General features: G+C 38.7%; 1 protein-coding gene across 3 annotated transcripts in view; it reads right to left on the bottom strand.

The window, feature by feature from the left end:
* Nucleotides 1–16,866, bottom strand: part of ULK4 (unc-51 like kinase 4) — a 249,791-nt gene extending 232,925 nt beyond the window's left edge. For 2 of the 3 annotated variants that reach the window (XM_055803861.1, XM_055803863.1), the window contains exons 1-9: nucleotides 16,691–16,866; nucleotides 13,365–13,565; nucleotides 11,125–11,224; nucleotides 8,014–8,153; nucleotides 6,619–6,781; nucleotides 3,926–4,027; nucleotides 3,005–3,088; nucleotides 2,067–2,142; nucleotides 1,361–1,456 (exon numbers count right to left, since the gene is read on the bottom strand). In XM_055803861.1, coding sequence (XP_055659836.1) covers nucleotides 1,361–1,456; nucleotides 2,067–2,142; nucleotides 3,005–3,088; nucleotides 3,926–4,027; nucleotides 6,619–6,781; nucleotides 8,014–8,153; nucleotides 11,125–11,224; nucleotides 13,365–13,544 — 941 coding nt within the window. In that variant the 5' untranslated portion in view covers nucleotides 13,545–13,565; nucleotides 16,691–16,866. Of the gene's footprint in view, nucleotides 1–1,360; nucleotides 1,457–2,066; nucleotides 2,143–3,004; nucleotides 3,089–3,925; nucleotides 4,028–6,618; nucleotides 6,782–8,013; nucleotides 8,154–11,124; nucleotides 11,225–13,364; nucleotides 13,566–15,352; nucleotides 15,397–16,690 lie in introns of those variants that run through there. The other variant, XM_055803862.1, reaches the window with a different exon arrangement.
* Nucleotides 16,867–17,741: the final 875 nt, after the last annotated feature.

Below are 17,741 nucleotides of genomic sequence, written 5' to 3'. Positions count from 1 at the left end.
TGATTTTGGTTGTTTGGGGGGGTTTTAATATAACCCTCTATTATACACATGGAACTGGGTCATATAAGTTTCCTGAAGGCTCTTCAGGATATCAAATGTTAATCAAACGCATATTTTGAAGAAAATAGATACATAGGCCTCACAGATGGAAAAGAAAAAGTATTGAGCTTCTTTTGCATGTCAAGCCAATGTCCTACATTTTTTGTATTTGTCAATTAGTGCAAACCTCACTGATAATTTCAGAGGTGTTAGAAAACCCTCAGAAGTAAGGTCGAATAGCCCAACATTTCATAGGAGATTAAGATTCTTCTGATTCTCCGAAGATTCTTCAAAGATGAGCACTGTGGTGGAAGCTGAAATCAGTCTTGCTAAAACCTTGAATAAATTCTTTGTGGTATAAACTTTAAACTTTGATTTCTTCTCTGCCTTGCTGGTGAAAGCAGTAATAAAATTAAAAGACAAAGAGTTGTATCTCAAACCAGAATAAATGTTAATAACAAAAATACTGCACTACTGGTATCAGAAATGGGTATTAAACAATACAAGAGAGAATTTTAAAATAGACAGAATGCAAAAACATTCAGCATTTTAGAAGAAATCTGTTTTCACATTAGTCCGCTAGATTGGAATCTAAAGTATTTTACAAATATTTAGAACAAAAGAACATAAAAATCAACACTAAATATTCTAATTCAAAACTAAAAAAAAAACAAACAAAAAACAGCAAGATAACAGGAGTTTTGAAGAAGCCTAACTTTTTAATACATAGAACCCATTTTCACAAAAGGTTTGGGGTTTTCTGCAAGTATAGCAGTGTGGAGTATTACAAATTTAGAAAAAAACCCCATCAGATTAATGCTTTATGTCATAAGCAAAGAATGTGGGTCAGTTGCATTTGCAAGGATATAAGGCTGAATCACAAATCTAAGATACCATACTGATAGGCTTTGTGATGCTCTAAGCCTAATGCACAATAACATACAAAAAATCTCACTAAAGATAAAACATCCATATTTATCATTGTTTTGAAAGCTTTTGTAGAACAAGTTAAATTACTGTGCATCATTGGTATATAAACAAATAAAAATGAGAGCAGTTAGTTCAGAAGTAAATTTTAACACATTCTATAGCTGGGAGGAAGGAGTCTGTTGAAAGCGAGCAGTGTAATAACACTAACAGGATAATGCAATTGCTAAGTATCAAGGACTGTTCACTGAATGGTGTAAAACTCCATTCACTGATTAGTTAACCACATAAAAATCCTAATCAAAATTCAAACCTGAGAAAATTTACAGAAAATCATTTGATTTTTTTCTGCTTGTGTTTACTATAAAAGAAGCCTTCCTTGAATATTCAGTACCTTGAGCTTGTGCCCTGGCTGTCTGCAGAATCACCACCACAATGGTCAAGGGATCCTTTCCAGAATGGATGCTGCAATAGGTCTGTCCAATTCAGCCTTTTGAAAAACAACAAGCAAACTGAAAGAGAGTTCCAAACTACAGCTCCACAGAGAGATACCAGACTAGGTTTTGAACCTAGTGACTCTACAGAGCAATTAATCCTGTTGTTTGCTTTTATTTGGTCAACAAATAAGTTTTCTTACAGGACAAGTGTTTTGCCTCAAATCAGGATGGCTAACTCACACTACACAGAGGTATGAGAAACTGCATAGCCATTCCCAATATGTAAGTTATCTGAGCTACCCTGTAAATTATAATCTTATGTTATTTAACAATACAACTATATCAGCTATAAATCAAAGCCTCATAAAACAGATGTGTCCATTGCCCCGGAAAAGAAAAGCCATCCAATTTTAAAATCACCCATCATTTCTATTACAAAGATATCTATTTAGCACCAGCTACAAAGATACACTTAATCAAAGCATTAATTCTGTATATCTTCATGTAAGAAAAAGCACAATTTGCTCTTTTATATAAGGGATTAAATGATTTTTTGCATTCTTTGTCATCTACAAAATACTATACATACAGTATCATAGCAATTATTTTCTCCAGAGGTGAAAAAAGACAATGTAAACAACTATCATGGATTAGACTGTTCACCTTTTCTGAGGATCCTTTTGAAGCAACCCATCAAGCAAACTAATGAACTCAGCAGAAGGTTTATGAAAAGCTGAACCTGTAAATAGAAGCACTTGAGAAGGTAAGTATTGGGCAGCAAAAACAACTGTCACACAATGTAGATCAAATCGCTATCTACAGATCATGCTAAAAATTTTCTTTTAATAGTAATTTCATCTGAAAAAATCTGAATGTATGAAGAATCTTAAATATGCACTCTTTGCATTGCAAAGCGTCCTCAAAAAAACAAAAGCCAAACAACCAAACAAATCACCAGTACTCAGTTACCAAATTAATTAAAATTGTTACATGCTTAAAAAAGCACCCTCCAATTTTAATATAGCTATTAGCAAAAAATAAAAACTTGAAATCTGCCTAAATTAAAATTAATTTTTCCCCAAGCATAACTTAAAGAGGACCATTGTTGCATGCCATTATACAAAAGAGCTTTCCAAAATCCATATTTAACTGAGAAAGGTCGTACTTCTGAGAGCTCAGAAGTATGAAATGCACTTTATCCACTTCAAAAACAAAATCTCTCTTAGAATTGAGACAAGTAACAAGAGTTTTAATTCTACAGGTCACCATTTTCACACTACTATGAACTGAAAAGAGCTACTAATATTCAAAGGTCTTCACAAACACCACTGATGCCCAGAATAAATGGGATCAGAAATTCCATCCCAGAAGGTAGATTTACTTTTAATTCTTAACATTAAATGATATGCTTGGCTGTCAAAAGGGAAATAAGCATTCATTGTTAATGGGGGAAAAGTTCTTATAAAAGGAAGGCAACGGTAACATTCACTTTGGACAGCTGATTCCTGCAATGGGCCTCAGATGAAGCAGTGAGGAACAAAACTTTAACTTTGTTAAGTTAATACTCTGATTTGATTCATGAAACAGTAACAGAATGTTACCCTCTGGTCTAGGTGGCAATGGCTCTTCATATAAAATCTTTTCAATTGATCCAGAAAAGCTGTCTGAGAAGAATGGTGGTCTTCCTACAAACAAACAGAAGTGTATTTAACAGATTAGGCAAACTTAAAAATGTCTCAGGTGCAATGACAAGCAATGAGTTCATTTTCCTAAGGAAACATCCAAAGAAATAAACACCTGGATAGCCTGGATTCTATTTATCAAGTTCCCTTGTCAAATACAAACCCTTGAATTAAATTATTCTACCGTGAACAGCAAAAGAGTCCACGGACAGAAGAGGCACCAGAGATGGCTTGATGGAAGTCATCATGATAGACCTGTGTGAATCAGCAATAAGACAACAAGAGAAGGTCTAGGCAGAAATCAACGTCCATGTAACTATGTTGATCCAAGAGATCAACATATTGTTTAAGACTTCAGAAAGTTGCACTGTAATTCTCTTCTGTGATTAAATTCTCCTTCCAGCTGCAGCCAATGCTAACAGCTACTTTATCTGCAGGAAAACCAATGATTCTAGTTTTACACTAGTGAAACAGTTTTCTCTTCCAAAGGTCAAAATAATGCACCCCCGAGTTTAATACTGAGGAGATTAAAAATGTTACACTGTCAGAATCAGAGGACTGCTATAATTTTAGATCATAGTATTTAAACAATACATGTTGGTTAACATAATATCTAGATCACAGTCAAAAGGACAACAGTATTAATCCACTTACTATTTGATGAAGACACCTCCCTCTCCTTTTTTAAGTACAGATAGTATATTCTTCACAAACTCTTTAAAACCTGTCTGAAGTTTTTCTGTGTCTTAACCCCCCTAGGAAGTTAACAAGAATTTACTCTGGGACCATGACCTATACTTCCATTATCAAGAATATTAAATAGATACACAAATTTACAACCTGAGAACATTTCATAAAGTAAGCATCCCAAGGACCACAGATCACTGGCTTTCGAGAAGTCTTCTCCCTTTATTGCTTCTGGAGCTGTGTACAACGGAGAGCCTACAAAATACAGTATGTATAACGCACTTGGATTATTCATTCAGCATTTATCCTGTTCAACACTTCAAACTTTGTCTCCACAGTTCAGTGAGTTAGGGGTTATTTTCACTTACTATAAGCAAACGGATACCAAATCTAATCTCCTATACTTTTACTGAATTATGTAGGATTTTATACACTGTTTTGCTATTTCACTTCTATTAACTAAGCTGACTTGTCCTACACTTTCCTAACACAGAGATTCATGCAAAGGAAGTTTTGATATGCCTTGACAGCTTCCAGAGCCAAACAAATTAAGCTGAATGGTAAACAACATAATCATCATGTGAGTAACAGAAATAATTAGGTTAAAGCAGGTTTGGTTTTTTTGTTGTTGGGTTTGGGTTTTTTTTTAAAGCTATCCCAAGACATAAACCTTCACAAAATTAGAAACTTTGTGACAAAACCCAAGTAGCTAGCCAACTAGATCACCGATCCAAACTAGTTACAACTATTTTCACACTAACACACTATGAAAACATCACATATCAAAATATAGTACACAAACCCCTTTTGTCTTGATATAGAAAAAGAAACATACAGTTCCTATTGCTACAGTAGTTCCCATGTAAACACTAACTCAGTTCTAAATAATCTCCAAAAAAATTACACAAACTCAGCAAAAGTATCAATTTCATAGTCCTTTAAAAAGTTTATTTTGGATTCTTTTGTCCTTGGGTTTTATTTTTTTAAATGACAAAAGGTCATTAACCATACACATCAAAAAAAGCTGTTTTGAAAGGCCACAGGAAAGAGATTAGATTTGTATTTCTTCCTGAATAAAGATCTGTTCTTGGTCTTAGTATTTCCAGTGTGGACTTTCAGCAGGAGACAGCAAAGTATTAAAGAAAGCTCTTTTTGTTCGCATAAAACATTTCCAAGAATTCCACCATTCCTGATAACAGTAACTGCTATACACATCGTTATCTTGGAAATAGAGGTCTGTGAGATGGTCTGAGATAATGACTAATAAAAGACTGAGGAGATTAAAACCAAGTTGCTGAACTTTTCTTATTCGATGAAAACATAACATAGTATTTGCAGCCTACTGCATCTGCATGGATCTGCCTGTTGAAACTAAAGCACAGTAACTTTCTCATACTTTAAAAAGAAATTATCATTCTTAAGTAAAAGGTACTGAAACAGTCGAGCCTCAAACTAGAATAGAAATCACTTTGGATCATTTGCATCAAAAAGGACAATGCAAGTACAGCAGCGCAAAGTCTCCAATGAAAGAAGCAGCAGTTCTGTGTAGTACTTACTTAATTTTGCATATACGTTTAACAAAGTTCACAGAATTTAATCCTAGACCCTAAAAAGAGCATCTACAGCACAGACTTTTTAGAAGTCCATAAATAATTCCATGGCTCAATTTTTTCTGAGAACAGGATTAATTTTAAATCAATTTTCTTTATCATATATCCAGTATCAGTTATCTCTTCATTCTCCAATTACTACTTCATAACCGAAACACAAAAGATTGTAAACGCATGATTCTTTTGCAATTTTCCTTAAACTTTTTTTTAAATACATAGCCTTATATCAACTAAATACCAGCAATACAATTTCATCAGTTAGCAAAGCCAGTCAGTTTGAATTCTGAATGTCCCAAATTTTAGTAATCTTCCATAGTTTTCATCAATTAACAATTAAGCCTCACCAACAAATCCAAACAAAAAAATAATAATTTTTAATGAATTTGCTACCTTGAAACATTTCAGGTGTCGTTCATATACTCAGATTGGTTTGGATTTTGTTTGTTTTGGGTTTGTTGGGATTTTTTAATTATTGAAATTTTACCTTTTTTTCTGCAAAGAAAAAAATCAAGAACAGCTCATAAAATAATTAAAACATGCTCAGGATAGACAGACCTTTTGAACATTAAACCGTACTGTAAGGATCTGATGCCAAGCTGCAAAAAGAAATCTAAAATAAACCACCTCCAGTTATGTTATGTTGAAAAATTATTATACAATTATACTACAGTCTATCATCACCTACATCAGAGCTTCAATCCAAAAAATAACCTGAAGTCTATTTACAAAAAGCAGTAAAGGTCATGAGTTGTTAATGTGTCATACATTGTATGACAGACAGGAGTATATTTTTTCCAGCTCTTAGTTAAACTGGCTTTGTGAAACTTAGAATTATTACTATATACTTGTAAATACAGTTTATTTTCTTTCTATTCACTTGCAGGTGTCGTTCCCTCTAAGTTATGATCTCTGACCAACCTTCCTTAAGAGCTAAATTTTGGTTTTGAACTTACTTAAAAAATTCCCCATATGCAGGATATGTTAAACCTACTTACAAAATATGTACAGATCGTACTTTCTGTTATAAAGACACAGGCAAAAACATTAATCTTTACAAATGATAATACAACATTATAATTATCCTGTTGCCCTAGAAATTTAGTCAGCCCCAACAGAACAATCAACATATATTTTATTTCAAGGTCTTCTCTCCAAATTGCTTGCCACAAAGGTTTTTTCCAGATTTCATTCTGTCCCCTTGGTATATGTTAGTTTGGGCTAGTAAAAAGATCTTACCTCGAAACCTGCTTTTCAGGTATCTTTGTGGATTGCTTTCACTGACATCTCCTTCGCCTTCTTCAGATCCAACTAAAGAAAAAAATTCTTCCAAGTTTTCACCATCCACTTTAGCCAAGCAAAAATTACTGAATTTCAAAGTGCCAGGCCCTTCAAGCAGAATCTAGAAGAAAAAAGAAAATCTGACATACAAGTATCATATACTACAACTGATGAAATTCCCAACACAAAGTATAATTTATTATACAAAAATAAATCACAACCTCAAACCATTTAAGTACATATAGATGATCACTATAACCGAAAGCACTGAAATTTTTTCAAATCACCACCAATAGTGTCCTCTTTCTTATAACCACAAAACTCCAGAATCTTACAACAAAACCCTTACAAGGTGTTTAATGTGCACTTTTGTTTACTCATTATTAAATCTAAATGAACAACAACGTTACTATAGAAAAGAAAGTAAAATTATAGTAACCCTGTATAGGAAAATAAGTGTGTAGTAAAAAGATACTTCACTTTGAGGACAAAAATTCTAATCAGCAGAAAATTCCGAAGATTTTGTCCAATGATGCAGAGTTTTCTCTATGTGGTCACTGCTTATTGTTGTAATTAATAGCTTCATAATCCCAAAAATGTTGTTTGGAGAACTCTTCCATCAGTCAGATGGTGGAGGGGTGGGATGGTGGGATTCAGTCAGGTGGATTTTTTTTAGTGCTTTTGGACTCACAGGTGACAGTAACTGAGTATAATTGTGCAAGTTTTACAGAAAATTCAGAGAAGGGCAACTTGATCACTTATAGATTAGGATCAAAACCAATTACTGTTAATAATTTTTTTTTTACTATAGTTAATATTCTGGTGACTACGTAAATTAAAAACAAATGTGGACTTTGATAAAGCTATACCTAAACTTCATACACAATCAGAAACCACATAAATATTTGTATTTTTATGCAAGAGTAAGATGATAATTTAAAAGGTACTTGGAAACAAGAGAAGGTTATTAACACAGAAAGTTTAGTTAATTTTACTCCCCCATTAGCATTTTCTGTGACTTCAAAATATTCTACAGCATGATAGAATAGGCATAACAACAAAGTTACATGTCCAAGGACAGAGAACTAAAATCCTTCATTAATTCAAACCGGTACAACAAATCAAAAAGAATCTATCACATCATATCAAATATACAATGGAAGAAATCAACTGGATCATAAAATATTCAAGCTACAGACTTGTCTCTCATTGTCTTCACATGTATTATAAAGCTCAACTGGCCTCCAACTTGAGGCGAGCCTCTTCCAAATAGTAAAACAGAAATAATGAACTAAATGCTGATGGCCTACAAAGTAATATGCAGCATCCCCTATAAATAATACTCCTTCTTACCTTTCCAGGTGTCAGTTCACAAAAGATAATTCCAAGCTTATGAATATGGTATAAACCAGTAACCAAATCAACACCAAATTCTCTCACTACATCTTCAGGTAGATGTTTGTCTTCAGCAATAACAGATTCTAGAGAACCACCTGAAATATATTTATATGTAGTCAGCAAGTGCATGTAAAGAAGACGGTCATACAAATAGTTCCCTAAGTACATTATATAAGCTCCTTCAAAGGATGTCAAGCAAAAATCACTATCAGTAGATACTAAAAATATTTCCTGAGATTAAATAATAATTACAAAATCTAAGATGTACAGGAAAAAATATTTCCAGTACTGTGACAAAAAATATCTTGACTACAATTAAATGGAGTGCATGACATGAAAATTACTTTAATATTGATATATTTTACAAAGGAAACAGAAGGGAAAAAAGAAAGCCAGAAACTGCACCACATCACAACATAATACTATCCAAAGGGTTTATTCAAATTCCTTTTAACTGATCCCTGCTGCATGAGTTAAAAGAATAAACAATACTAAGCACAGGCTAACAACTTCGGTGAACAAGTACTAAAGCTTGACAGGTAATTTTTCACTGAATTCACAGACATCAGAAATAGTAAAAGTGGGCTACATTCTGAGGTCAACAACATCCAATAGAAATTCTTTTGTTTGTTCTTCACACATAGTATTTCTGTACAGTCCTTTTCTTGACTCATGTGCCCCAGGTCTTTCATTTTCATCCTTTCCTCTCTCTTTTGTCTTTTTTTTATTATTATTTTAAGGAAAAAAGAATTGAAAAACCAAAACAGAAACACACAGAAATAAGCTTTCACTTCCCAGGTTTCTCACGTAAATCCCAGCTTCCTGCCCCAGCAAGTCCTACTCATATCTCTCTGGACTTCTCACACTAATATGAGAACCTTCTCTGTCCTCCCAAAATCACCACTTCCCTTTCTCCACTAAGTTCCAACCAAACCTTCCTCTGTTTCTGAGCAGATCACACCTACAAAGCCTTTCAAATAAACCTTCACATATATCCTCTATCACCTGTGTCCTTCCCTGGGCTTCACATTCACTCTATGCTTTTCCCCACTGACTCCTACTGTTTCTCTGTCCTTGCAAAACCTGTCTCCTTCCCCCATCAACTACTTCCTCACATTCCACTGATTCTCAGGTACGCCATCAGACTCATCCCATTTGAGCCGTTCCTGTCCTAACTGGTAACAGGACCTGGACTTTTCCTAATCTCGTTTTCCACAAGGTCATTGCTCAAATAGTCTTTCTCCTCCTCCCTGTCCCAGTCTTCTATCCCAAACTCCACACTCCCATCTCCCCCCCAGAATCCTTTCCTCAACTTGATTTGGTCCTTTTCTACTCCTGTATCAAACCTGTTCTCGTGAGACTACAGTTTGGATTTCATGAATTATCTGTGGGCTTCCTGCATTACCTATTATTTATATCTTAGCCAAATCATGCAGATTAAACAAAACAGAGGAAAAAAAAAGACACAAATTTAAGTCCCTGAATGAAAACAGGAATTAGGAAAGCTTTCCATAGACAAGGATACTAGAACCTTTATTCCAAATCATCTAACAGATTTTCCTGAGCTTTTTTCCATTTGCTCAGTAATTTCTTTCATAGAATAGCAACACTAAAAGGTCTGTCATCACAGTATTCTTTAAATTATTCAATCTGAATCTTAAAATTATTTTATTTCTAAACCTTTTTTTTATTCTGTTTAGTAAATCAGTCGGCTCCTTTAAAACCAAGCCTGCTTTACATACCTATAGTAAAGAATTTTCCATCATTTTTTATCACTGCTTTTAATAATTCAATTCAGAGGACTACATATAGAATAATTCCATAATATAACCAAATACACAAAGGAGAAAAAAAATTAGTGAAACCAGTAACGCAGGAAGAGTCTGCTGCTTCTGGTAACAGAAACTCACTTTGTCACCTTGAGACAAGTGAGAGAGACCTTCCATATTTCAAGTGATTTTCAGGGCTCTACAAAATTAATAAGAAATCCATGTCAGTCTATTTAGAATTAAGTTAGCTTCCAGACTCTCCCTACAGCAAACTGCAGTACTGCAAGGTAAAAAATACATTATTCAAATTGTACTTAATAAAAGGCTGCCCGTCTAATAACGTAAGTATGTGCCCACAAGTTAGACTAAGCAAATAGACCACAGCCTCCATATGAGTAATTAACTTCATTCTCAATACACGACAGAATGGCCTGACCTCCCCTTCCCTTCCCTCCCCCTCCCCCCCCCCCCCAACTTGTAGCTTCTCTGCTTCAGTTATTTTTGAAAAAGAATTCTGGATAGAAAAAAAGACTGTGCGTAATATGGACTTTTACTATGATACAAACTCCAGATACCAAAATACTAACATGAATCACAATTGGCCACCTTTCCCCTCCATGTGGAGTAAGGCATATTATCTGGAGTTTAAAACATGCAATCATCAAAATTAGAGAAAGCTTTAAAAGATGTCTGTAATGGAATGATGAGAACCTATCAAAACTCAGTGAATCACTTAATGCAGTTTTAGGTTGCCAGAGCTCCCAAATTAACATCTTAACAGAAAAGTCAAAATACTTCTACTGAACAGGAAGAAAACTTAAGTAATTTACTATTAGCTACAGAATTGCCTTCTGATTAAAAAATTCATTTGAACATTATTGTCTTTTGTACATTATAACTTGATTTGCTCTTTGTCATCTTTATTACTGTGTGCTATAAAATGAAAAAAAGAACACTAACGCTGCCAGTCCTTCGAAAACTTATCAAGTAATTTTTACTTAACTACCATTCAACTATTCACAATTTGGTTCTAAGTTCCCCTGAACACCATATCACTTCAGCTATTACAAACCAACATTACATCACATCAGTTAACAGTTAACATACATATACAGTGAAGTAGAAAAGTATGATTTCTAAAAATGTTTCCAAAAGCAAAAACTGTGCTATATATAAATAGGATTCTCATGTTAATAATCAGATAATTACTAAGGTTTTCCAAACACACATTTGTTGTGGATAAACTATTATATGAAATCCTCATTCTACAAATTTTTACCTTCTGAGCTTATCTCACCTGTGCATAATTCCACTACAAGCCAGATATGGTTGCTGGTTTCATACCATTCATGAAATGTCACTATATTCTTGTGTCTGATTTCGTGAGTCAGACGAACCTAGAACAAACTTAACATACTTAATGGGGCAGGGGCGGAGAAAGCAATATATACGGACTTAAGACGAGGAGACACAATATGAATTTATTCTAGAGTAACTACTCATTCTCTTACCTTTTCCAGTGCACTAAAATTATTCTCCAATTCTAATATTTTAGTTTTACATATATGTTGAGAAAAGATAACTTTCCTCACAGACCGTACCCAACTCACTCACTTTTAAAAATACAGAAAAAAAAAATACAAAGTTCCCCAGCCCAAAGTTATAAGCGCTATTTAACCTTCCTGCATCACTAAAACAGTAAAACTGGAAATCAGAATTTGGAGTCAAATTTGCATTTCTGTTTTCTTTTCCATTGGGAACACATTGTAAGACAATACAGTGAATACAGTAAGAGGAAGTAAAAAGAAATTTTTTACATCATTCTTATCTTATTAGGCAAGAGCAAGCATTCAAGGGTCCCTGGAAATCTGTATTTCTACTACACCTACATGGCCTCCTCTCTACAGAAGCCTCTGTATCTTGCCACAGTGGTATGTAAGGTATCCCCAAGGGCTTTCTAAGAGAAGTATGCTGCTAAGAACAAAAAGTTTACATTGACCAAATTTGTTAATGGCCCAGTAAATGATCATTGAAGCAACGAGAGGGAACATGAAACTGTAACCTGCATGGCAAGGTTTTGGTAGCAGGGGGGCTACAGCAATGGCTTCTGTGAGAAGCTGCTAAAGCTTCCCCTGTGTCCAATAGAGCCAATGACAGCCGGCTCCAAGGTGGACTCGCCACTGGCCAAGGCTAAGCCCATCAGTGATGGTGGCACCGCCTCTGGGATAACGTTTTTGAGAAGGGGAGGTGGGGATGGGGAATCTGGGCAAAAATTGCAGTAGAAGAAAGGAGTGAGACTATGCGAGAGCAACAGCTCTGCAGACCCCCAGGTCAGTGCAGAGGAGGGGAGGAGGTGCTCCAGGCACCAGAGCAGAGATTCCCCTGTAGCCCGTGGGGAAGACCATGGTGAGGCAAACTGGTCCTGCAGCCCATGGAGGCCCATGGTGGAGCAGATATCCACCTGCAGCCCGTGGAGGAACCCACACCGGAGCAGTGGGAGGCCCGCATAAACAGGGTTCCTGGCAGAACTTGTGACCCTGTGGGGGACCCATGCTGGAGCAGCCTGTTCCTGAAGGACTGCACCCTGTGGGAGGGACCCACGCTGGAGCAGTGTGTGAAGAACTGCAGCCTGTGGGAGGGGGACCCCATGCTGGAGCAGGGGAGGAGTGTGAGGAGGAAGGAGCGGCAGAGACAATGTGCGATGAACTGACTGTAACCCCCATTCCTCGTGTCCCTGCACCACTCGGGGGGAGGAGGTAGAGAAATTGGAAGTTAAGTTCAGCCTGGGAAGAAGACAGGGGTGGGGAGAAGGTGTTAGGTGTTTTCAGATTTGGGTTTACTTCTCATTACCCTACTCTGATTTGATTGACAATAAATTAACTTCCCTGAGTTGAGTCAAGTGGCAAGTGATCCACCTGCCTTTATCTTGACCTACAAGCCTTTTGTTGTATTTTCTCTCTCCTGTCCAGCTGAGGAGGGGGAGTGATACAGCAGCTTTGGTGGGCATCTGGCATCCAGCCAGGGTCAACCCACCACAGAAGCAAAATGTATCTACTCGAAAAATAAAGTATTTTTAATGTCTAACCGTGTCACAGTTTCTTTTCCATAAAGTATGATATGTTTAAAACTTTGCCAAGGTTTTACAAACCAGAACTGATTTACCTTAAATGCTATTTTTTCATCAAAAAATATTTATTCTTGTCAAGTAAGAAAATGATTATTTACTGGAACGTTATTACTACCACTGGATTTGCACAACTAATAACAAAATAAAGCAAACCACTACATGCAAGTAACTGTTTTTACAGGTTCTCTGACACATCACAGAAACAGTAAGCCTGTAAATATGGGTTTACGCAAACTCAAGTCAGATAAGACTCTATTAAAAGCATAAGAATTTAAAATCTTAAGAAGCTGACCTCAATGGTGACAAAACTCCTTCTAAAGAAGCACAAGGTTTTTTTCTTTTACATTACCTGTGCTACAAGGATTTTGTAAGATCTTTTCCCAGGTTTAGCAGGAAAAAGCATTACTTACCCAGTTTGTTATTTCAGCTCTTTTGCATTTATCAGTGCAAAGAATGGCAACAAAATTAATTGTCCCCTTTCTTCTTCCTTTGTAAACAACTGTCTTATTTCCTCTTCCAATCTCCTCATACAAAATGAAGTTCTCCATAGTTAACGATGCTTTACAGGCAATGGCTTGAAACCATGACATTTATCTCATACGCAAAGAAACCTTTAAAGACAGGAGGAAGAGGGGGAAGCATTCATATTTAATAGTCATTGACTTATAGTATTTACCCTCCCACTTCTCAAAAATAGGGATTATAGTCTTCCAGCAAGATCAAACACAATTACTTTATAGAAGGCCTCCTCTCAGGAAATGTGATAAAAATTTTGAATGGGTAGTAGAATTTTCCACTTTCAAAGCTCTTAACACATTTGAAAAATTACAGACCTACAAATTCTAAATATTTTATCACACAACCAAAATTAAAATTGCTTGTTGAACATAAAACTGCTGCACAAATGAAAATATTCTATACTGAAAGCCTTGCCAAATAAGTTTGCCATTTCTGCCCAAGAGCACTTCAGGCAAACGTGCCCCTGTAACTTTTCACAATGTAATTTAAACCTGCCAAGAAACTGATTTCATCAACATTAACTGAAAAACACATGATTTTGTGAATATTAGCGCTCCCAGCAATGCTAAGCTGAATGTGGCTCTACCAGCTATAGGACTCACTGTTAATTTTTCAGGGACAAAAACAATTCCTTGCAGACCAAAGCTGTGTAAATGTGTGGGCAAATGTTGCATTGTGCGAGTCAGTAACTATCACTTTTGTCTCAAGAATTGTATATGCTTTAATTTACACACTGAAACAAATGAAATATCTGTCATTTGTTGCAAACCCAGCAAGTGACACTTGTATATTTATGTAGTCAGATGCCTTTCATAGAAGTCTCATTAATTCTTTTGATCCATAACTATTTTCTCTGAGCATCTTGGAACAATGGGAGAACTGATAGCAAAACATTGAAGCAGCTATAATACATGAAGTAAGAGTTCTGCACCAGCTTTCCATCCTGCTCCTCAGCTATTCCACTGGGTTAAGAGCAGAGGGATACAGAATCCCAATACTGGCATATTCCAGAAACAGGATATATTGCTAATTAGCCCTCAGTGACCACCTTGTAGTAAGTTCATCGACCTCCAGGACAGCTTCACATTCAGTGCCCAGTTCTTCCAACTACCAGTTTAATTAGTTCCAAGCCATTTGGAGTTGGTGTTTCTACATTACTTACTCCATTTTGTTTATAAAACTCTTGGGTTTTCTTCAACAGGACCAGTTCTCAATGTAGTTATCATAAAACCATATAAAAGCAGCATATTGGAGAGGGTAGTGCAGCAACATGATGAGCAAGGATAGAGAGGAAGGGCTACTTAAGTAGAACAGCTGCCAAATGCCTACTCACAAATCACAAACTCAGTTTCACTTTAACTCTTTCATGAAACACTAAGCTCCAAAAGTGACAAATCAAAGACTAAAATGAAGACCAGGGAATCCCCAAGTTTTCAGACAAGACTTCAAGTGAAAATACAACAAAGCATTGGGCAGCACCAAACAAAAAGCCTGTCACTAAAACACCAGATCTTGCCAGAATATCAGCCAGGTACCAAGCAGAACTCAGATGAACTGGAATTTACAACATATATAGGAACCTCATGATTCCAGGATTTCCTTTACCAAAGGTATTTACCCAAAACAGAAGTTTTCTTCCCAATAGAAGAAAGAATCTCACCACTGCAATTCAAAAGCCTTCATATTAATACTGTAAATTACTTTGATTTTATCTAGCACTAAGCAAACAGCTAGGTACTGCTAGTGCAATATAGGAAGGAAGACTTTTTTTCTAATTATCTATGGGAAGAAAGTAATTATACAATGATCAACTTGCCAAATACCCCAAAATAAGGCACAAAGACAGCATCAGAACAGAAGGAGGTATCCATTTCCCCACCTCTCTTTTCTGATTCATGCAGATCATCATACCATTCCTTATGTTCTTTTTCTGGACAGCTTAAAAAAAAACCAACACAACAAAATAAAAACAAACAAAAAACCCAACCAAACAAAAAAACCCATAATGTCTTCCCCTACTACAGCGAGGTTCCAAAACAGCAATGCCATAGAAATGTATTTGGCAAAAAAAATGGCCAATCTACAGCCCACTCCCAAAATTTACATGACCACAGCCCCTTCCCTGTACTTCTTTCCCAAGAATACTTCAAACTTGACATGTGCACCTCATCAAAAGACTGATGCATATACACATTAGGTGGATGGAAGCTACCTTTGTATGTTGGTCATACGAAAGGCATTATCATCCACTCACGCAACAAACAATACAAATATATGCCAGGCTCAATGCCAAATACAGAAGTATCTGTTTGTCTGACATAAGCATGACCAATGACACACAAATGCACAATAGGACAGAGTAGTCATGGCCACGAGAAAGGGAAGCCTTCATTGCTACCTCATAAGAGGCAGTACTTGCAAATAGGGTCCTATTAGCTGCTCTGCAAGAGGCTACTAGGGGAAAAGCCTCTAGTCTTGCATCCCCAAACTGCAAGAGTAATGGCTATGCCATAATTTCAGCACACAAACCAACAGAGCATGACAGACAAAACAGATTTTGAACAGCCAGAATATGTTAATTAGTTTTGACAAAAAGTGAAAAGAAAAAGGTATAAAGAAAAAGCAAGAGGGCTGCTGTGGAAGCCTGTCACAGATCTGAAAGAGCTGAAGCAGATCTGAAACCTCACAGAAGTACCCAAAGCAGCAGACTCCAGCTGCCAAGGGAACCGCGCCTGCTCTGGGCTGGACACAGGACACCAAGGAGACAGGGTTCCCTCTCCTGGTGAAAAAACGGCCATAATTGCTCTGAACTGAGCAGCACCTGCAGGGCCCGAGCTGTCCTGAAGTCAAAGCTCTGTCAAGAGCAGTCAGCTGGGCCGGCCTGAGGCGCCGCACCGCAGGCCCTAGGCCACAGCAGGCCCCCGGCCCAGCTGGCGCAGTGAGGACAGTGCCATAAGGCTGGCCACCCTCCGGCGGGGTCTCCCGCCCCTCAGGAGCCCTTCAGCGGGGGTAGCGGCACTCCCGGGTTCAAGCAGGCCCTCGGGCCCGGGGACCGACCGGGACGCGCGAACGGGGGGCGGGAAGCGGGAAGCTGTCTGCGCGCGCGGCCCCGGCAGGTGGGGCGGAGGGCCGCCGCGCTCCCCCGCGCCGTTAGGCACGCGCGCGCCGCGCCAGTTAGCGGCCGTTAGCCGTCCGCGGGGGGCGGCGACAGCCGTACCTGCGAGGCGGGGGGCAGGCAGAGGCAGCGGTACTAACGGCGCGCCGCCGCCATCAACCGAAATCAGCGGAGCCCCGCCCCCGGGCTGGAGTCTCCCATGCCCCTATGGGGGGAAGGCGAGATTCCGAAGCGTCCCAGCGGGAAGCTTGTCCGTGCACGCCACAAAATACAGCCGGCGGGGGGGGGCACCGGCACAGCGCGCGGAGCGACCCCGGGAACGCCCGGGTGTTTCTCCCCTTACTCTAGCGAGAACACACCGCCAGGTCCCAGCCGCGCCCGCCGCGCTCCGCTCCCCCCCGGCGCACCGCCTGGATGGCCGCACCCCGCGCCCGTCTCCAGGAGACGGGGCCGGACGCCAGAAGCAGAGCGGAGCCGCCGCCGAGCCAGACCGCGCCGGCGTCAGAGCGGGCCCGCGGGGAAGTCCCGGATGTTGCGGCGGGGATGTTGTTGTTGGGGGTGTTGCGGATTGTCGCGACGGGAGAGGGCGGGGGGACAGCACGTGCCGGGGAGGGCGGGGCGTCAGGGGCGCAGCCGCCCTGGAGCCAGGCGCCCGGCGGGCTAACGGCGGCGGTGGTGCGAGCGGGAGGCGGGAGCGGGACCCCCTCGGGGGAGCTGCCCCTCAGGCGGGCTCCGGCTGCGCTCCCGGCGTTGGGGCTGCGGCTGTTGAGTGGAACCGCCGTAGGTCGGCTTCAATCGGAGCCACGTGTGGTGGCGCTGGGCCTTGTGGCCTTGTGCGGATGCCTGAGGGACGCCTTGTTATAACAAAATTTAGCCCTTGAACCAAGTGGTTTTCAACTTTTTCAGTGGAGTTTCCACTTCATTTTTCATTCCAGTATGGTCTGGTTTGGGGATTTTTGTCTGGTTTTGGTTTTGTAAGGCCCTTGGAAAAAAAAAGTATTCTTTTCTCTTGTGGGACAAAACATTTGACAACATTTGGTTTGTCAGGCTTCCTAGAGCGCGTTGTAAAGCATTATATTTAGTCCATTGTCCCACCTTCATCTCAACCTCCCAGCAGTTCTGAACCCCTTGATCCATACCAACCAGATTTGAT

The sequence above is a fragment of the Falco peregrinus genome, chromosome 5, assembly GCF_023634155.1.
Source record: "Falco peregrinus isolate bFalPer1 chromosome 5, bFalPer1.pri, whole genome shotgun sequence".
Classification (NCBI taxonomy): Eukaryota; Metazoa; Chordata; class Aves; order Falconiformes; family Falconidae; genus Falco; species Falco peregrinus.
The sequence above is the reverse complement of the archived record's forward strand: the minus strand, read 5'-3'. Positions and strand labels throughout refer to the sequence as shown.